The sequence below is a fragment of the Lemur catta genome, chromosome 5 (assembly GCF_020740605.2).
Source record: "Lemur catta isolate mLemCat1 chromosome 5, mLemCat1.pri, whole genome shotgun sequence".
In the NCBI taxonomy this organism is placed as follows: domain Eukaryota; kingdom Metazoa; phylum Chordata; class Mammalia; order Primates; family Lemuridae; genus Lemur; species Lemur catta.
The window spans coordinates 46,690,371-46,713,158 of NC_059132.1; the positions used below are offsets into that span (position 1 = coordinate 46,690,371).

The following is a 22,788-nucleotide window of genomic DNA, read 5'->3' on the forward strand; positions in this document are numbered from 1 at the left end:
TTTTTGATTATTATTCTAAAGTCTACATTTGATAATTTTTTCATTAACTTTTTAGCAACAGAAAGATAGCATGAACTTGTTTCTCAAATTACCTTTTCTGACCTTTTGCAAGATGATAATTACAAAAAAGGGAGGCCTGGAAGACTTGTAAAAAAATTAAACTTATAAAAGAGCTAAAACGGTCCTTCTGTGCTGGTGTCGATTTCAAAATTAACATTTCGGTTCATGTGCTTCTAATAATCACTGACCCTTACCTCGTGTACTTTCCACAGGAAATGAATACAGCAGAAATTACTTTGACCCACTGATGGATGAGGAAATAAACCCAAGGCAGTGTGGGATGGAGGTCAGCAGAGAAGGTGAGCTAGAATTAAGTATGTAATTTTTGTGTCAGAATATTCTTTTCCATTCATGAAAATGAGGTGACAAAGATCACACGTGCAGTTCCGTTTAGATTTTGCAGCTTACAATTTAAATGGTAAGTTTTAACCGCTAACAACATGACGGGCAGTGAAGGTAATTTTTGATCAAGGACAGCAAGCTGGTCAGAGGAAAGAGGCAGTCGTCTGCTCTCATCCGAGGCTACCGTAAGTAGTTCGGGCTGTCATAAGGCCCATGTTAGCATCTGAGGACTATCATCACTTGACAGATGCATCTCTGTTCTTCGCATTTGAAATGAGCATTCTTGAATAAAATGCGTCTAGCACATGAGATTTCCATACAGTGTGACTATTGAATTTCTTTCATCACATGCATGGAACCACTGCCTAAGTTTTGAACCATGAAGATGCCATGATATGATAACAGTCACCTCTTCTGTAATTGTGAATCTAGTGGCAGTTGTAAAACAATTCAAAAGTGCTCTTCAGGTGCACACCATTATGTATATTTTGTAGTTATAAAACGCTTTGGGGTTTATAAAGATCATTGGTGAGATATTGACAGTGACAAATGTTCCTTAGAATTATTTGCAATTCAGAAGATCATATCCCACTATTGGGTACCAGTCATTAAATCTGCACTTTTTAAAAATTTCTTTTTCATTATTATTATTATTGTTATTTTAATTCAGGATATTATGGGGATAAATCTGCACTTTTTAATGAAAGACTGGTGTAGATTCTTACACACACAAAAAAGGCTCAAGCACAGTGCAAAGGTTATTTTATGAAATAGCTCTCAATAGCCTATGTTTATTTTTATTTTTTTGTGATTTTTAAAATTTCAGAATATTACAGGAGTACAAATGTTTTGGTTACAAAATTGCTTTTGCATCATTTGAGTCAGTGTTGTAAGTGTGCCCATCCCCCAGATAGTGTGAATTATCCCCATTAGGTGAGAATTTACCTATCCCCTCCTTCTCCCTCCCATCTGCTTGATTTCGAATGTTACTTCCATATGTGCACATAAGTGTTGATCAATTAGTTCTAATTTAATGGCAAGTACACGCTGTGATTGTTTTTCCATTCTTAGAAGAATGGTCTCCAGTACCATCCAGGTTAATACACAAGGTTCATCATTTTTTTTTTAATTTCAGGATATTATGAGGATACAAATGTTTTGGTTACATTTTATGTCTTTGCCTCACCCAAGTGAGGATTAGAGACATGCCCTACTTGACCATTTTTTATGGCTAAGTAGTACTCCATGGAATACATATACCACATTTTATTAATCCACTCATGTTTTTTTCTTTTTAAGTTTTTTTTTTTTTTGAGGCAGAGTCCCACTCTGTCACCCTGGCTAGAGTGCCATGGCATCAGCCTAGCTCACAGCAACTTCAAACTCCTAGGCTCAAGAGATCCTCCTGCCTCAGCCTTTCAAGTCGCTGGGACTACAGGCACGTGCCACCATGCCCGGCTAATTCTTTCTATATATTTTTAGTTGTCCAGCTAATTTCTTTCTATTTTTTAGTAGAGATGGGGTCTTGCTCTTGCTCAGGCTGGTTTCAAACTCCTAAGCTCAAACAATCCGCCTGCCTGAGCCTCCCAGAGAGCTAGGATTACAGGCATGAGCCACCACACCCGGCCAATCCACTCGTGTTTTAATGAGTACTTGAGTTGTTTCCACATCTTTGCAATTGTGAATTGTGCTACTATAAACATTTGGGTGCAGGTGTCTTTTTTATAAAATGTCTTTTTTTCCTTTGGGTAAATACCTAGTAGTGGGATTGCTGGATCAAATGGTACTTCTACTTTTAGTTCTTTGAGGTATCTCCATATTACTTTCCACAGAGGTTGCACTAGTTTGCAGTCCCACCAGCAGTGTCTGAGTGTTCCTGTCTATCCGCATCCATGCCAACATTTGTTGTTTGGGACTTTTTGATAAAAGCCATTCTATTTTTTTTTTAATTTATTTTATTTCAGCTCATCATGGGGGTACATAAGTTTAGGTCATATACATTGTCCATGTCCTGCCCATCCCCCCGAGTCAGAGTCCCAAGCGCGTCCGTTCTCATTCTCCAGACAGTGCGCCTGGTACTCATCATGTAGTCATTCTATTTTTAAGTGGTGCAGAATCCACAGATAATCACCAAAAGACCTATGTATGGGATAAGACAGGGATGTATTCTCAAGGCCAGTTTTCACTGGTAGCTCAAAAATCCAGGTGAATTTCAAACAGGAAGATTTCAACCTTTGATTTGCCAAACACCCTTGAGGGGAGAGAGACAATTCCAGTGACTTCTGGGCAGGGGCATCAATTGAATTATCGGTTGAAGTCTGTTTTAATTTCTCAGGGATCACAATACATAGTTATATTTGGTAGAATGTTTGTCATGCAAGCACTCCCTAATTTACGAAAGGTGACTTACCCAACTCCCGTGGCTCACTTGGGGTCTCCTTTTTTAGAGCAGACAGCTCGTTCCCTGCCTGCGCTCACAGATCTGCGCCGGCACTGCTGGTGGAGGAGAAGGGGGGCTGGCCCTCTCTCTGGGGAGGGTTCTGCCGCCAGCCTCCTCCCTGCTAAGCCCTTGCTGGCTGTTTTTACTTACCCCACTTCCTCGCAACTGCCTTCCCGCTTTTTCTTCCTTTCTGTTTCTCGTTTTCTTCCCTCATTTCTTCCTCAGTGTTTTTCTTTCTCTTCTCTCTCTGAAGTTCTTTCTTAACTGGAAGATTTACTTTTAAATATGAATTGAAAAAAGTTTTTATATTCCTTGTCATTTGCACAGATTGAACACTTCAGATTTCTTTTTCTCTCAAAATAGGCAAGAATTTCAATATTTTCACTTCATCTAGGCTATCTGTTTTCCTCCTACAGCTTAGGAGCTTGTGGTTGAAAAAACGGTTTTCTCTAGTCTCCTAAATTTTCTATGAGATAAGTTATGTTTCATTTCCTTGGAACCCTGTATGATATAAATATGATGTAAATGAAGTGCAATGGGCCAAATGTGACTGTTAAAAGATCAGTTTGCCATACATTTCTGCCAGCTTCTAGAGTATTTTCATGAGCAATTGTACACAGTGCACACTCCTAATAGCTAAGCTCCTACTCTGCATATGGTATCAAGAAATGAGAATTTCACAGAAACTCCGTGTGGGAAGCGATTCTATGTGTCTTGTTCTTTAGTTGCTATATTTTCAGCAATTAGTACCTCATACATAATAAGTATGTGACACATATTTGTCCAAAAACCAATGAATAATGTACAACCCTACACTTTCATATTAACCCATAAACTTAATGTGACCAAATACCAGACCTATAAAGATTAAACTGATATTCATTATAAGATGAAGTACAGTTTGTGATATTCCATTATCAAACATAACGCTTTATATCAGATATTTGAAAATACTTTTGGGGACAATAAATAATGGCTCTTTGACGAGGATATTTTGTGATGTGTTGACTTTCCTAGGATCATAATCTGACTGTCCATAAACTACTGTCATGACAAATTGGCTTTAAATTGAACTGCCTGTTTTACCAGTGGATATTATTTTTTGGAAATCTATTTAAAGGATCCTATTCCCAAAAATATTAAGATACATATTATATGTACTAATATATAAATAATATATAATATAATAATTTAGTAATATTATAATACATCTTTAAAAAGGGGGCTTGGTTCGAGGTGGGATCAAGTACTCTGGTTAACTTTGGATTTCTTCCAGTAACAGCTTCCACTGGCGAATTCATTCACTCAGCAGAGATCCAGCGATTGGCCAAAAGCCTTTCCTCTGCCAGTTTTGAGATTCTGTCCCATTGTCCTAGTGATGGCAAGATAAGAAAATCTCAGTGATGTGAACCATAATCTTTGGGAGTTGAGATGGGGAGGACAGTGGAAGAAACAAGAAGATGCAGATGTGAAGGGAGAGAGCTCAGCTCGGCAGCCTCCCAGGAGAAGCCCTGTCTTGACTCTGTGGTTCATGCTGGCTTCTTTTTCTTTTGGCCAACCACCCAGACCTTCACGGTTACTGCATTTAGGGGGTCAGACAGTACCAACGAGCACTCTTATCTTCCCACTTCCTCTGTGGCACGGGGCTAAAGGTCACGCAGGCACACCACCCAGGGCTGCTGGGCGGGCCCCAGCAAAGGTGCAGTTCACAGCGCTCTGGGTGGCAGAGGTTTTGGGAAGACCTCAAAGGTCTGCTTGCTTCCATCTGTCTCCCCTTTGGTTGAGCTTATTCACATATTTATTTGTTTATAATCTAAACTCTACTTACTTCCAAAATAATTTCAGACAGCTTACAGTAGAAGCATAAATGCACATGTTTATAGAAAAGTCCAAGTAAAGATGAAAGGGGCATTTGAGAACTCCTAGGAAAGAAAGAAGTCAATGCATGAGAAACACAGGACAGTAATATTATTATTGTAATTAAGGACTCATTTTTACTAATACTTTGAGTTTCCTGAAAGTCAAGCTATGAGGGGAAATACCATAGATAGGTAACTTCCAATGTTTAATAGAAATGACACTCTTAGGCCGGGCGCGGTGGCTCACGCCTGTAATCCTAGCTCTGGGAGGCCGAGGCGGGTGGATCGCTCAAGGTCAGGAGTTCGAGACCAGCCTGAGCAAGAGTGAGACCCCGTCTCTACTAAAAATAGAAAGAAATTATCTGGTCAACTAAAAATATATATACAAAAAAATTAGCCGGGCATGGTGGCTCATGCCTGTAGTCCCAGCTACTCGGGAGGCTGAGGCAGTAGGATCGCTTAAGCCCAGGAGTCTGAGGTTGCTGTGAGCTAGGCTGATGCCACGGCACTCACTCTAGCCCGGGCAACAAAGTGAGACTCTGTCTCAAAAAAAAAAAAAAAAAAGAAATGACACTCTTTTTCCGTGTAAATAACCCACTACCCCTACTATTTTATTTTTTTACACTAAATTCCAGAAGGTCATATGGCATTAATTTTTATATAGTAGAGATTGTAAAAACAATAAATAATTGCTTTATCATTAATTCTTTGTAATGAATGAGTGTAATAATTCATGGTAATGTAATAATTCCTGATAATGAATTAATGGAATAATAAGTTTATGGATTTCAGTGCTGCTATATAGTAGATGTGCAACATTTATTATTTTCCAATTTTGTATATGACCTGATATAGGTAATAATAGCTTATAAATTAGAGTTCTCCAAAGAGGCATAACCAATAGGATCTCTGTCTCCTGCTAAGATATATCTGTATATAAAATATGTGCATATTACGTAGCACATACATATGTGCCTGAGAGAGAGAGATTTTTAAAGAATTGGTTCCCTTGATTGTGGGCACTGGCAAGTCTATTTGTAAGGCAGGCTGGAGATTCAGATAAGAGTTGATGTGAAAATCAGGTAAGAGTTGATGTTATATTGGGGAGTCTGAATTTTGCAGGGTAGCAGACTGGAAACTGAGGAATAATTTCTATGCTGCAGTGTGGAAAAGCATTCCTTCTTCTTTGTCTTTTCTCTTAAGGCCTTCAACTGAGTGTATAAGGCCTGCTCATGTTATGGAGGGTCATCTTCTTTATTCAAAGTCTACTTATTTAAATATTAACCTTATTCAAAGTCTACCCTTGTAAATGTTAATGACATCTAGAAAACACCTTCACAGCAAATCGACATGGGTGTTTGACTAAACAACTGGGCACCATAGCCTTAACTAAGTTGACACATAAAATTAACTATCACAGGCTGTCTCTAATAATGATTTATTAATTCATAATAATACTTGATAGGGTGATGACGGCCTGTTAATCTGATGTATTAAATGTGTTCTCCTAGTCACCAAACCTTAACTCTGCTACTGTCTCTTATCACCTTGTTTTTTTTTCCTTTGGCGTGCACCCCAGTTATTAGTTACATATTTATTGCTATAATTATCTTTAGTGGTTGTCTTCTCCACTGGACCTTAAATATCCTTAGGATCTGGCACAGTGCTTGGCTCTCCTATGATGTTCAATTTATTTGCTGACATTAAAATAATAAGATCTAATACATCTCCTATGCTGTGGCCTCTGAGCACCTCCACTGCCCACACTCAATCGCAAGTGAACCTCAGCTCCTGCTTGGAACAGCTTCAGTCCTCATCCACCATCTGGAGTGATTATCTTCAGAATCAGATCAGATCTTGCTGCTTCCTTATTGAAGCCCTCTCCCCTGCTGCCTACTGCGTTTAGGGTAGAGACCAATACATGTTCCTGCCTCATCTCAGATCTTTTCTACTTGCTCACCATGCTCCAGCCACACTGGATTTCTTTTTGTTCCTTGTAGGGATGGAGCTATTTCCCTCCTGAACACTGAACCCTCACAGCTAGTGGGACAACCTCCTTCCCTCCTTACCTGGCCATCTCTTCACAAAGGCTCAACTTAAATGTCAATTCTTAACTCCCTTGACTAACCTACGGGATTCCCCATGTATACCTCCTTGATAGAACTCATTACAATGGTCAAGAAATCTATGTATTAGTGCAATTATCTGTAGAGTGTATTTCTTCCCTATTAGATCCTCTGCTGGATACAAAGTGGGCACAGATCATGTCTACTTTGTTCACCAGTGAATTCTTACAACCTAGCGCAGCGGTTGGCAGAGAGCAGGTGCTCGATAAATATTTGTTGAATTAATGAATAAATGAGTAAATGAATTTAAACTGCCAAGCACGGTATCTGACACATGGCAAGCCTCCTGTAAACCTCAGGTATTATTACTTACTGAGTGCTCAAGGAATGTGTTAGGTTGGATACGGTAACTGACCAACCAATACAAATCGCTCCAAAGTAGATGTTATTATTCCCATTTTGAAGATGAGAAAAACAAGCTTGGAGAGAGTTAATATCTTTCCTAAGATCACACAGATCTGGCAAGTGTGGAGTGGAACTCAGAGTCTACCTAACTCTGACACGGTCTGTTCTCTTTTCCCTCAGGAGTTGTGTTTGACCTGCCGACTTTCTCTGCCCTTCCCTTTGAGGAGGACTTGAGAAGGGGAAAGGAAACAGGTTAATTCAAATTGTTGAATTTGAATTTGAAGGGGATATTCTCTTGCCCTTCATTTCTGTGTTACATAATCTGGTTGTCCCTTCAGGAATGAGTCTATTGGGGGCATCTTGGAGGGGTGGTTTCCTGAAGAACCAGAACTTCTATAGCAACCGTTGGTTAGGTCCCTCACGTTCAGCTTCCTCTCACATGATCCTCAAAAAGTTGTTTATAACTTATTATTTTATGGTGAAAACAAAAATATTAGATTAGAATGACAGAACCCTAACTGATGAAAAATTAGGCACTTCATACAATTACTAAGTAATTAACAACAAACAAACAAATAGACCAGGCATGGTGGCTCATGCCTGTGATCTCAGCACTTTGCGAGGTTGAGATGGGAGGATTGCCGGAGCTCAGGAGTTTGAGACCAGCTTGGGCAACATAGTAAGACCCCATCTCTACAAAAAATAAAAATAATTAGCTGAGTGTGGTGGCACATACTTGTAGTACCTATCACTTAGGAGGCTGAGCCAGGAGGATTGAGCACAAGAGTTGAGGCTGCAGTGAGCTATGATTGTGCCACTGCACTCTACCCCAGGTGACAGTGCAAGATGTTGTCTCAAAAAAAAAAAAAAAGAAAGAAAGAAAGAAAGAAAAACAACAACAAAAAACCACACAAGCACATGTGAGTGGCTACTCTTTGCTGAGTGTCTGTTCTCCATCAGGCATGCAGGTATGTGCTTTATGTATGTCCTCTTGCTGACCCTCAAATCATCTAGTTTTCTGAGCATGGAGATTCAAGCTGAGGAACTCTAAGGAACTTCTCCAGTTTAGATAGCTAAACACCTGATATTTGGGTGCAGATTTGGCTCATGCCAAACCTGTGCCATGCTGCCTCTCTCCAGAAGATGGTCTCTCTATATTAATCCCACTGGGGCTTTTATTATATCTGCAGAGAACTCCTTATCTATGGATCTGGTATTGCTTATTGTTAGCTTCCAAATAAGAATCTTTTATGAGCCATGTATAAGCTTTATAAGTTTTGTGGCTATCCTACTAAGAGTTATAAAGTTACAGTTAATGCTGGAATAAAGGTCCATGCTTCTTTAATGCATAATCTTGCAAAATATCTTTCGAGAATGGCCCCTCTCCCCTTTCCCTGAGTGTTAGCATAGTAGTAGGTTTGTGCTGGCCCTTAGCAGGAAAAGAACATTTGCAAGTCAACTGATACTTGAAAAAGTCATCTTCAGGGTACAATGAACAGACACTCCTAATTTCATAGATCTTTTTTGTCACTCTCTCAAACATTCCATTTACCCCCACAGTCTAGGCTTTCCTGTTTAGTCATTTCAAGTTCATGAATATAGATGACGTTGGATTTTTTCCAACACTGGTGTTCAAGGGATCTCAGGTATGGACAGAAGGGGAAGACTGAGAATTTTCAGGAACTTTTAACTTAGAGAATGAAAACCTCAGAAAGCTCTTAGTTTAAACAATTAGTTTAGTTACCTTCCATGGTAAGGGGAACATGTTTAATGTACTGATGTGTGCATGTATGTTCTAATTCTAAGACTTGGGTGGTCGTCCAACTTGCATAATTCTTGTTTGGTTCTGTCTAGTGGCAAGAGATCCACCTGGATGAACTTTTAACCCTTTTCTGGAACTTTGTTTTTATAATTAGTTTTTTGGGTGTGTGTGTAATGACATGGCTTTGTTGCTTTAAATTCACAGAAGAACTAAGATGTTCTTATGTTTACTATCATATTACAACAGCATGTGTAAAAGAATCCAGGACCATTTAAGTTTGTTATTTCTTATATATACATAGTAAAAATATAATATATAGAAAGTAGCTAATGGAAAACACTCATTCATTTTGACCATGATTTGACAAACCATAATCACTTGTTCTGAAATTATTCTTGAGTAATAGATGTCATAATCCATTGAATATGAGATCCTTTTTGTTGAAGTATTCTATTATGCATGTACTGCAATATACATTTAAATCATTGTTCCAATTATCATTGATTTAGAAAAGGGCTCTTTTTTTTTCAGAACAAAGCAGCATATCAAGTAGAATTTGTATCTATGATCCATAATATAACTAAATAACCATGATGATTAATATAATAATTTCTTTTTGTAATTACATTTTCATATCTATAAATTAGTTGATGAGAAAATTATCATGAACATATTCTTTTAACACCCTAGAAGGTGATGACAGAATTCTCTATAATCGATTAATGAAGCTGTTTGATGAGAGTGGACGAGAAGAACCCCAAGGTAAGACACCAGTTATTTTCAATTTTTTATCTTAACGTTAGTTGTAAATTGATTGACATGGTTTCTTGCATATGCTAACCTGTTTTTTCTAAATATAACCATTCACTGATGGGCTGTGTGTGCTTTTGATGGTTGCAGATATTTAAATGTAGCTAAAGTTTTGGGGGAAAGTAATTATGGTGCAATTTCTTATAATTGCATACAATATATAATGCTAAATGGTAAAAATGACTTAAGAGTTATTGCAGAATCTTAAAATGGCATAATGGCATATTTAGATTCACTAATTTATGAGGCTACATGCTTTTTTTTTTTTTTTAAATAAAAAGACCGTGTCTTAGCTTTTAAATAAATGCTTTTGTGTGGTAGAAGACAAGTAGTATATTGTACTCAACTTTAGCATGGGAATTCATACTTGCAAATGTTAGGCTGTTTGAGTAAAAAATTATTATATGTATTAAACTAAAAGTTTAAAGGTAATCTTTTAAAAACTAAAATTTTAATTTAACACATATAAATTCATGCCAGAACCATACTGTAGTTTTTGCCAAGACATTAATTTGCTGTATATAGACATATTTGAATTCATGGGGAATAATTCTATTAAATTTTTTTCACAGTGTGTGCTTAATGCTTTTCAAACTGTTATTCTGTCTTCCTTATTAAAACAACTCCTGAAAATACCTAAGAGGAGAGGGCTGATCATGATTAAGTCTTCTAATTGTTATTATTTCTGTTGAATTTGTGCTGAGGCTTTGCCATTTACTAGGTGTGTGACCTTAAGCTTCGTTTGCCATTTCTGCCAAATGGACATATAGCACCTGCCACTGGAGTAGTTATAAGGATTAAATTATTACATGAGCAGGTATGATAAGGACATACCTAGAATAATAAAGATAATAATCATAGTGTTATTGATAAAAATATTAATACCAGTTAAACATTTGAGTACTTACTAGATACCTGGTAAGGAAATGTCCTAAACTGTCCCAACTGTCCCAAGCACTGTTCTAAATAAGGCAAATATTAATTTACTTAAACCCCATAACAACCCTAAAGATTAGTCTCCATTTTTGATCCCCATTTACAGAATAATACACTCCCAAGTTTTATTCCCACCTGGGTTACACCTCCTTCCCTTTATTGTTTTGCCATCAGTTTGTATAGCCAACATTTTATTATTTTTTGGCCTTTATAAACAAAGAAAACTCATTTTTCAAGCCAGCTATGAACTTATTTTGAGGGATCCTGAATTCAAATGGTGTATTAGGATTATCCAGACAAGCAGAATTTAATTGAACCAATATATATATACAGAGAAATTTATTTAAAGAAATTGACCCACTCAATAGTGGGGGCTAGCAAGTCCAGCATCCTTAGGGAAGGCTGGCAGGCTGGAGAATCAGGTAGGAGTTGATGTGAATTCAGGCAGGAGTAAAAATAGCAGTCTTGAGTCTGAATGTCACAGGGAAGCGGGCTGGAAACTCAACCAGGTTTTCTATGCTGTGGTCTTGAGAGAGAACTCCTTCTTTTTTGAGAAATTTCAGTCCTTATTTTTCAGGCCTTCAACAGATTGGAAAAGGCCCACACACATTGTGAAGAGTAATCTGCTTTACGCAAAGTCTACTGATTTTAATATTAATCACATCTAAAACATACCTTCACAGACGCGTCCAGATTGGTGTTTGAGCAAACGACGGGGCACCACAGCCTAGTCAAGGTGGCGCTTACAATTAAGCAACACACATGCTTATGCTGCAGTCAGGCCTTATATGGTTAGTCTAATTTCTGAGCCGACAAACATTGAAGACCTTTCAGTGCTGGACATTGAGTAGCGCACTTTTATCCCTGTTATTTCCCTTCTGTTCTGATAGCTCTTTCAGCTCGGAGCCTTTGAACCCACCCAAGTCAGACATTTACAGACAGCACCTAATAGAGCTTCTAAAATCATTTACAGGCTTACAAAAGCCTCATAGAATGTATAAGATAGTCAGGTACTTTATCAGCTGTTTCATGCATGAGGATATAACTGAGACCTAGAAAGTTTAAAGACTTATGCAAAGTAATACAGGATATTAGCGAGCAGAAAAGGCCAGGGTTCTCTGGCCACTACAGCTAGGCGCTCTCTCCCGTCCCCTACTTCATCTCCCACCTGCAAAAGAAGCTCTCTTCCAGTGATTCTTGTTAAAATTCTAATATTGGAGACATGGAAAATTCCATATGATACCTTCCAGCATTTTTTAGAGAATGGCAGAGGGAGGAATATTTTATATTTACAGCATGCATCTGGCTAGATGAAAAGATGATACTGTTTTCAGATGATAGAGAGAGAAGTCGAGTACACACACCATTTGTATAAATGCTGGCATTTCTATGCAAATAAACAAGGTAGCCCAAATAAAGTGCCTCTGTGTGCAGAGCTCGGGGACTGTTCTCGGGGATCCTAATGTGGGAAAATGAACCAAAAGCTCTGGCTTCTCCTAAACCTATTCATCTCCCAAGCTGGTTTCCACAACACCGCGAGTAAGTGGTAAGTTGTGGAAGTAAACAACATGTAATATTAACGCGCGGAAAAGCACAGCATCCACACTTCAAGATATATTTGGTAAGTGGGAAAAAAGCTTTAATGCACAGCTGTACTTTGCTCACTTTGTAAAGATTATAAGATGAACAAAGGTAGTTGTTGTTGTTTAATCTTGAAACTTCTTCTGTGCTTTAGTGAGCTCCCAGTACAGGAAACAGAAAATGGTTTGCTAAATTGTAGAATATGAAAAACCAAACTTTATCACATATGAGAAAAAAAGTAGTTAGTCTACTGTGTGTTTAGCCAGGATTAAAGTGACAAAGGCAAGCAGAATTCCCTGTGATCTTCTCGGGGTAAGCAGGTGAGAGTGTCCAGGAGGAGACGTTGGATTCTGAAGCACCTATGAGTTTCAATAAGAGTCACGAAATGCGCAAAGAGGCAGATGAAGCCATCCCAGCTTACCTTGAGGAGTTTGAAAGATGTGCTCAGAAAGACATCATTCTGCTTGGAAATTCTCCATTCGAACAGGTCAGCATTAAGAATATATCAAGAAACATAAGATAAACTCTCTTTTTAAAATGACAAGTTGAAACGTCAGTCCTGCACATTGTCTGCTGATTGTGCTTACTCACACATCCTTCCTAGATCACACGATTTATGAGTCATTGAGCCTTTTTCTTATTTTTCATACACATTTTACCAGGCAGAAGTTACATTCCCTATCAATGTCTATCATGGTCTTTGCCTAATTTAGTTTCATTCTATCTGGTTTTATTTTGTACTGGAGTGCTTATTTCTAGCATATTATGAAGTAACTTAATAAAACCTGAAAACAGCATAAACTTACTTGGATACAATGAAGAAACTGCTTGGACTTATTTGCACAAATACTGTAATGTTATGTGAATATTCTAGTATTTCTGAAGTCACCATTTAAGGAAATCAGTGTAGGCATTCTTGCTGTTGTGCCTTGTGCCACACAAGAGAGTCTGTAGCCTTGGGTTGTCTCAACTTCAGAAACACCTGTTATGATCTCTGTGTCTTTAGGTTCTGTTTACGTGTAATGTAGCATTATGTGCTCTGATCCACCAAGAGAGGAGAAGTGTTTCTTCTATGTGGTCACTTTATCTATCTCAAATAAACACACAAGAATCTCACACTTAGCTCCAGGTGTGTGTGTGTGTGAGAGAGAGAGGGAGGGAGAGAGAGAGAGAGAGAGAGAGAGAGAGAGAGAGTTGTTTTTGGGAAATGTAAGCCGATTCATGCTAAAGAGGAAAATATTTCACCAGGTGAAAAATACTATTCTCAGCGGTATCTTTTATAACAACAGGTCACAAATGGAAATATTATTTCCCACCACAGAACTGAGAGGAATAGGTTAGTTGGGTTAAATTTGGAGTGTGGAAATTCCATAACAGCATCTAATTTCTTCCTTTGTGCCACTTTGATCTGAATATCTTGGGCACATTAAGGTTATGTCTATTTTGAGCTTTTTCAAATAAGTGACCCGAATTAACAAGTGCAGCCTTTCCTAACATAGTCACCTAGATGGCTCCAGTAGGGGGTTGAACTATGTTCTCCAAAAATATGTACAAGTCCTAACCCCCAGTACCTGTGAATGTGACCTAATTTGGAAACAGAGTCCTCGCAGGTATAATTAAGCTAAGGATCTCCAGAGGAGATCATCCTGGATTTAGGGTGGGTCCTCAATCCAATGTCCGGTGTCCTTTTAAGAGAAAGGAGAGAGAGATTTGAGACACAGACGCACACGGAAGGGAAGGCCATGTGAAGAAGGAGGCCAAGATTGGAGTGATGCACCTCTAAGCAAAGGAACACGAAGGATGGCCACAGTCACCAGGAGCCAGGAGAGAAGCATAGGATGCATTGTCCTCTGGAGCCTCAAGAAGGAACCAATCCTGACAACACCTTGATTTCAGACCTCTGGCCACCAGAACTGTGAGAAGATAAATTTCTGTTGTTTTAAGGCACCAAATTTGTGGTAATTTTGTATGGCAGCCATAGGCCACTGACACAGGACACTGAAGTAAAAAAGGATACATGGATCCTAAATGCCTCTAGGCATATAACTCTTTTTTTTTAAAACAATTATTTTTCAGATGTATATACTGATACATTAACAGGTCAACATTTCCATTTACTTTTTTTGTACCGTACAGTACCATTGTGTGTGTTTCAGTTTGCCCCATGCTTTCAAGAATGGCTGCGTGGATTCCTTTAGGATGTGTGGCTGATAGTTTTATATCCTCATTCTAAGGTAAGCTGGGGTGAGAGCTCACCTGCTGCAGTTGTGAGGCTCCCATGCAGAGGGCCTGCAGAACGTCTGGGAGCCCATAAGAACAGAACTCGAGCCTGCATTTGTAGCACGTGTCAGTGCCAGGAAAGAGCACATGCATCCATGAGAATTCAAGTGTTCCACGAATGTGACCATTATTCCCTTCCAACAGTGAAATTTATGACCCTATTTTTCTTCTAATTTATGTGTCTTAAATTACCTGAAATTCAACCTAAACTGACTTATGCAGTAAACAGTTGCAAGAGAAACCACGTGCTGATGTTTGAACATATGACAGGGTCGTGTGACAGAAGGAGGCTGAGCTCAGGAGTCAGACCTCTGTTCAAGCCCTGGCTTTTCCACTCACAGGGTGTCGGATCACAGGGAGGTCACTTAACTTCCCTGACCTCGATTTCCTCATCTGTAATTCCGGGGAAATTAGGTGCTACGTCATTGCATAGTTTGGAGGATGTGAGGAGTCCTCCCTAGAGAATCTAGCACAAAGCAGGCGCTGATTAAATGGCAGGAGGCACTGCGGAGGGAAAAGATTTGAAGGCCCGTTCCTGGGGCGATGCCCGCAATGTTTTCATGCTCACCGTGTCGGGAAGTTCCCTGGACACGCAAGGCAGCATCATGTGCAGGAAGAAATTTCAGGTTTGGTGTTAGAGCTCACGGCTTTCATCCTTGATTCTGATATTTATATGCATTTACGCCTCTGTGTAAAATAGGGACAAATAATTTGAACCTCTTATGGTGGTTGTGGGGATTCATGAGATGTGTTCAAATGCCTGGCAGTTAATGTTTTTCTTTTCTTGTGACTCATTTTATATATTTGTTGAGACCACCACCTACTCTTTCTTTTTATTGCCTTTGCAATAGTGAACTGATAATTATAAAAGGCAAAGTGTTTAAATGGAGATTCGGGGTGGAGGGGTCCACCCTGGGACTCACGTGCTGTTGACAGGCCACTTCTCTTAAACTACTTGTCTGTACCTGCTGATACATGTGGTGATTGGGGAGACTGCTTCTCATCCTGACATTACAGGGCCTTGTCGTGGGTGGATGTGGGCGACAAAAGAATCTAGATTACAAAAAGAGATGCGGCCTTTTACTCAGAGGTTGCCCAGGAGACTGGGCTGGGAATTGTCTGGTGTGGAGATCGCTGTTTGAAAACTCATAGGATCTAGAGATCCTGACAGTTTATTTGCATCTTGGAGGAAAAAAAAAGAAACAAGGAAAAAAAAAAACCTATGTGCATAGTGAAAGGACACTTTTAGTACACTTTATGAGATTTGAGTCTCCAAGCACACCTACTGTGCCACCCCTTTTTTCCCTCCAGAAAGAGTAGAATACAGAGGGATGAACAATTTACCTTCTCACTTTGCAAAAACATCCTGTGTAGCTCTGAGTGTGTGTGTGTGTGTGTGTATGTGTGTGTCTGTGTATATGGTCGTGTGTGTGCATGGATGTGTCTGTGGATATATGGTTGTGTGTGTGTGTGTATGCATGTGGTTGTGTGTGTGTGTATGCATGTGGTTGTGGATGTGTGTATGCACGTGGTTGTGGATGTGTGTATGCATGTGGTTGTGGATGTGTGTATGCACGTGGTTGTGGATGTGTGTGCTGGACCAGGGAGTGTTACAGAGTCCCTCAGTCACTTACTTCCCAAGAACTGCATGTGGAACTGATGGGAGACTCACTCTGGAGTCACCCTTTAGTTAGCATTGGTGATAGTGATGTCAGCAGTGATACAATGACACCTGGAGCAATAGAAGCCATCAGCCAGGACTAGCAGGCGAGCTGATGTAAGTCACCCCCTGTGGACTTCCAGAAGTACCTGGAGGAGGAGAACTTTGCAACTGGCTGAGGTCTCATGATGAAGGTGGGATCTAAGAGCCCATAAAATCTGGTCGTTAATGTGATTACTTTTTAATACACATGGTATCATTCCACATGGTATAGGCTGGTTCTGGAAGCATCTTAGAAAGGTGCTCTAGCTGAGCACTTCTAGTCTAAGGCAACGGAGGCCACAGGGCATCTCAGAGCATGAGGAGATTAGCAGGGACAAGACCAAGAGCAGGGGCGGATTGTAGGGCAAGGGGGAAGCAACGCTCTTGGAGTCGGTTGAGAGATCACATTTCAAGGGCCATGCAAATGATGAAGCATCATTTTTATTGTCATCATAGGGCAATTTCATTGCTCAAGTATCTACAGCTATTTTAGAAATATTTGTGCTGACTTTTTGTACTCCACTGACATTGGAAAGCTTATAGGGAAGGTATTATTAATATGACTTAGGTCTGAGAATTATCTAGTAAAGGGTAAAACTAATCAATTAAATGCATAGTTTTCACAGTTTAGTCACAGAGGAAATCCAGGGAAACAATAATACATTGTTTTTCAAAGAAGTATTGAATTGGAAATAAAATAATTTCATTTTATGTTTTAGCTACCAGGAGGAAGTGTTTTCCTGGGCATTTTCTAATATTTACTGTATGCTATGTACCTATTCCTAATCAGTTGCAGATAACTAGGTTTTCCTCTGAATTTTAATTATGAACAACCCATACATTTAGCTTATTCAATTAGGAAACCATGCTTTAAGGAGGACTTTTTTTTTTTTTTTTTTTTGGTGATTCATGTGTAGCATTTTTAAAGGTTTTGTCCTTATTTTAAAAATAAAATATAGCATTTAAGGTAGTAGCAGAATAAATATACTAGCCCAAACTCAGTATATTCCATGGAAGCGTTCTGAAAAACAAGCCAGTGTATATTGGCAAATAACCCTACTTTCCTACATTCTTTGTAACTGCCTGGCGTCTGGCAATGGGCACGAATCAAATCTAGCTTTGTGAAGTAGGTGACTGTCAAGTCTGAAATCTGATTCTTAAATATGAGAAAAATTTTAAAATGTAAAATCCATAATAAAATCTCCATAAATTAAAGATGGATTTCCTAAGTTAGTTTAACAGATTAAGTAGTATATTTTCTGTAAGCCAGAAACTTATATTCTACTTTGTGGTTAGTATAGGAAAGTTTTTGGAGGGAAAATTTGATTTTTAAAAAAATCACTTGAGACATTTATATGAGTTAAATTTCTATTTTTTTTTTTTTTACTTAACTAACATGATAGCTCCTGTATCACCCCTTAAACATTACATTGGCTATAACTATAAATATAAATTAAAATGTAATGCATACAAACATAAAGAGAAAGAGCAAGAGCACAAACATCATTTCATGGTAAAAAAAAAAGAAAAGAAAAGAAAAACAGCAGTGATTTCCCACATCTTAATTCACGGGAGGCAATAATGACACCGTCATGCCTCAGAGTTTGCAAGAAAAGTGCCGTATAATTATAAATGTGAAAGACGGCTGTATAGAGCAGAAATATCATTTTATAAGTTAAAAGGCTCACAGAATCCTGAAAGTTTTAACTGAAAGTTTTAATAACTTGGTTAAGTCTACACAAGACAATTTTACAGTCTAATTTATAGCACCCCATTTTTTTCATATTTGGCTCCTTTTTATTTGTTATTTTATTTATTTATTTTTAAGTTCCTCATTAGCTATTTGGCACACCTTCCAACTCCCCAGAACATTCAGAAGACACTGAAATGGAGGCATTCTTGTCAAGCTGACTGGAATTCAAGGAGAAGCAGGCTACCGTCTAGAATGAATAAGCACAGTTTAGTGACATTATCTTTGCTCTCAAAATTTTTACCTGGCAGTCACAATTACTTGTTTATTTTCTTAGTGTCAGGTCACATTTTATAAGCACCTCTAAGCAAAAAGTTTTAATTTTATTTGCAAACCAAAACTGATACTATTGTTACTTTTTTCATTTAGATTTATTTTACTTACCATCTTTTTTCCTTTGCTGCCATTGATATTTTTAGTTGATATTAGAACATAAAATAATCTCCATCCTTCTTTTCCTCCCTTTCAATAGTAGGAGTTATTGAAGCTGATAATTAGGCAACTAGAGTAACTGAAGAAATTTATATCTCTAAAAACAAAATGTGTGGGCCCACAACATAATAGCAACATGTGAACAATTAAAGCAATTAGTTCTACAGTCAGGCAAAATGAGATGGTCCAAGCTTGCATCCCTGTTGGTCAGGCATGGGTCAAGGATAACATTTTATATGTTTAGATATTGGATGGGCTGATTATTCTTCAAAAATCTCCATGAACATAATTTCTTGGACCTGAATATTCAGTACAAATAGGTTGTCAGAGAATTTGAGGTTGTATTATCGAATAAGAAGCAGAAGTGTGGAAATTCTTTATTTCTGATTAGTGGCAGTTGCATTTCTTTTACTACTCAAGTAAGCCATAGGGTGTGGTTGGTCCGTGTGCTCTTTTGAAAGTCAGCAAGCCCCACAGGACATGTGCCAGAGCAGGAAGCTGCCCCACTTCTCCAAGGACTGGGGCAAAGGAAGAATGTGTGTTGTCATTATTTGGAGGAGAGGAAGTCCTCACTTAACATCATCAATATGTTTGTGGAAACTGAGACTAAGCAAAATGATGTATAATGAAACCAATTTTAACACAGGCGAATTGATAGAAACAAAAGTGAAGTTCCTATGGCATAGTTCTGGTCAAAAAAAAAAATCACTGTACTTCTAAATAAAGACCAAAGCACTTCTAATATTAAACATTGAATAAATGTGGGCTACACATAGATTTAAGAAAGATTAATAAAAAGTAAGAAAATTATTTCCCTAATTATTCCAGTTCAGGGTCACAGGTGGGTAGCCTAGCAGCTCAGAGCCAAGTCAGCACCCAGCCCTGGGCAGGACACTGTGGCATCACAGGGCACACTCACACACACCCCCACACTCAGATGGGAGCCATGTAGACCCACCAATGAACCTAACGTGCACATCTTTGGGACGTGGGAGGAAAACAGAGTACTCAGAGAAAGCCCACGCAGACGCAGGAGAATGTGCAAACTGCACACAGACAGTAGCCCTGGCCAGCAACTGAATTGATTCTCTTTGTCATCGATATTACAACGAAACAACATTGAACGAAATGATGTTTTTTGAGGACCTGCTGTCTAGGTTTCTATGTGCTCATGGAACCATATGGAGAAAAAGGCACAATTGGACACGGGAATAATCTTCAGTAGATTTGCATGTTTGATTAGCTTCTTTTTAAATCTTGTTCTGAAACTTATGTATTTAAAATTATAGTAAAGTGGTCCCTGACTAACCTCCAGCTCCTGTCCTTTATTTTTCGTTTGGATATGCTTCACCACCAACAGTAATCAAGATGTTTCCTTAAAGTTCAAGGCAAGCTGAGCTGGCTGACATCTGACCTTTTGGCCTGAGATCTTTTTAGCTTTAGTAAATCAAATCAATATTTCTGAAACAAAGACATTGATGAAAGAATTTTTTGTTTGTTTTAGAGCAAAACATGCCAGTTTTGTAGAACTTTACTGCAATTTCACCATATTGAGTATGTCACACTCTACGTGATTTCATTACGCATAATTTGAAAACAAAACAACACCAGTTTGACAAATGATTTAGTAATTTCACCCTCTTCTTTACCTACCTATTTCCATTCTCTTATAAAGTTCCTGGTACAACCAAACTTTCTTAGGAAATTCAGCCCGCAATTATATGTCAGCAATGGATTTATGGGCCTCAAACTAAAAACTTGTGCTATTTAAGACTAAATTGTTTTCAAGAGAACCCCCATATTTGATATTAAACATACATAATAATATTTCAGGAATAAAATCAAGATGCTTATGCTATATTCCATGAGTTCCTTTAGAGTAAAGGCCATATCTTTTTGTCTTTAGCACCAAGCACAGAGCCTGGCAGAAAACAGATGTTTACCCTCTTTGAATGTTTGTTCAATGAATGAATGAATGAATGAGTGATGCAGATAAGTAGTATGGCAAAATTATCATGGATATCATTGGTATATAAGTATTCTTTGATATTAATTTTCTCTAATACAGTTATAATGTCATTATGTGGAGTGTTATGATTTGGTACTTTCATGCATATCATCTAAATTACTTCTTAAAATATTTAAGTGTCATAGAACAGAGAAAAAGTCACTTTAATAATATAATAGCTGACATTTATTGCATGCCACTATTCTAAGCACTTTGCATAATTTAACCTCACAGCTCCGTTAAGAGGATACTGTTATTATCCCCCTTTCATAGAAGAGCAACTTAAGGCACAGAAAGGTTAAGTAACTTGGGAGAGGCTTTACAGCTAACAAGTCGCTTAGCCAGGACTCAAACTGAGGCAGTCTTAAGCATCAGACCACATTGCATGAGAGTGTGCAGTTTGCAAAGAATATAGCTTTTTAATATAAAATTTTCTGTCACTCATCTGCCACTTTGCATTTTTTTTATTTATTTTTTAAAAATTTCAGCATATTACAGGGATACAAATGTTTAGGTTACATATATTACCTTTGCCTCATCTGAGTCAGAGCTTCAAGCATGTCCATCCCCCAGACGGTGCGCACTGCATCCATTAGGTATGACTATACCCATCCTGTCCTCCCCCTCCCATCTGCCCGACACCCGGTGAATGTTACTACTATATGTGCACTTAAGTGTTGGTCAGTTAATTCCAAGTTGATGGTGAATACATGTGGTGCTTGTTTTTCCATTCCTGTATTACTTTACTTAGTAGAATGGGCTCCAGCTCTATCCAGGATAATACAAGAGGTGCTATATCACCATTGTTTTTTGTGGCTGAGTAGTACTCCATGGTATATACATACCACATTTTATTAACCCACTCATGTATTGATGGGCACTTGGGTTGTTTCCACATCTTTGCAATTGTTAATTGTGCTGCTATAAACTGGTGAAATGCCATTTTACGTTTTGAAGGGAATGACATTCCAGGCTAACGAAGTGCTTTTGACATATTTTAAGTTATTCTGTAGTAGAATATGAACCAACATGTTCTATGAGGAAAGTGATAATATTCAGCCATATTGTTGCAAATGACAGAAATGTCCCCCTTTTAAGGCTGAATAGTATTTCAGTGTGTGTGTGTGTGTGTGTGTGTATCTATCTCACATTTCCTCAATCCATTTATTCATTTATAGACAGTTAGGTTGATGCTGTATTTTGGCTATTGTGAGTAATACTGCAATGAACATGAGAATGCAGATATCCCTTCAACGTATCAATTTCAGTTCCTTTTCATATATAACCAGTAGTGGGATTACCGGATCATATGGTAATTCTATTTTTAGATTTTTGAGGAACATATCATTTTCCATAATGGCTGTACTAGTTTATATCCCCCCCAACACTGTATAGGAGTTCTTTTTTCTCCACAATGTCTCCAGCACTTATTCCATTCTTTTTTTTTTTTTTTATAAAAGTCATTCTAACAGATGTGAGCCGATATCTTAGCATGGTTTTAATTTGCATTTCTCTACTAATTAGTGATGGTGACCATTTTTTTCATGTACCTATTGGTTATTTGTGTATCTTTTTTTGAGAAATGTCTATTCAGGTCATTTTGCCCACTTTTTAATTGAGTTATTTGTTTTCTTGCTATTGAGTTGTTTGAGTCCCTTATATATTTTTGATATTAAGCCCTTATTAGATATACAGTTTACAAATATTTTCTCCTGTTGTATGGGTTGTCTCTTCACTTTATTAATTGTTTTCTTTTCTATGTGGAAGCTTTTTAGTTTGACACTCTTCCATTTGTCCATTTGTCCATCTTTGCTTTTGTTGCTTCTGCTTTGCGTGTCATATCCCAAAAATCGTTCCTCAGGCAAATGTCGTGGAGCCTTTTCCCTATGTTTTCTTCTAGTAGTTTTACAGTTCAGGTTTTATATTTAATTTTTAATCTATTTTGGATTGATTTTTGTATGTAATGTAACATAAGTGTTTGATTTCATTCTTCTGCATGTGGACATTCAGTTTCCCTAAAATCATTTATTGAAGAGACTGTGCTTTCACCATTGTGTGTTCTTCGTACTTTTGTCAAAAATCAGTTGTCTGTGAAATATATGGGTTTAATTCTGAGGTTTCTATCCTGTTTTATTGATCAATGTGTCTGTATTTATGCCAGTACCATGCTGGTTTGATTACAATCAACTAAATAATATGTTTTTTTATTTCCGCATATTATGAGGATACAAATGTTTAGGTTATGTATATTGCCTTTGCCCCACTTGAGTCAGAGCTTCAAGTGTGTCCATCTCCCAGATGGTGCACACTGCACCCATTAGGTGTATGTATACCCATCCCCACCTCCCCCATCCC

The 22,788-nt window shown here is 38.1% G+C and overlaps 1 protein-coding gene across 1 annotated transcript in view; it reads left to right on the forward strand.

Moving 5' to 3' along the window:
* The window catches only part of LOC123638768, a gene marked incomplete at its 5' end in the record, with an annotated part of 205,149 nt that overhangs the window by 17,927 nt on the left and 164,434 nt on the right, over positions 1–22,788 (forward strand). The window contains one exon of the mRNA XM_045552599.1: positions 273–359. Within this exon, the coding sequence (XP_045408555.1) occupies positions 273–359 (87 nt within the window). The remainder of the gene's footprint in view (positions 1–272; positions 360–22,788) is intronic.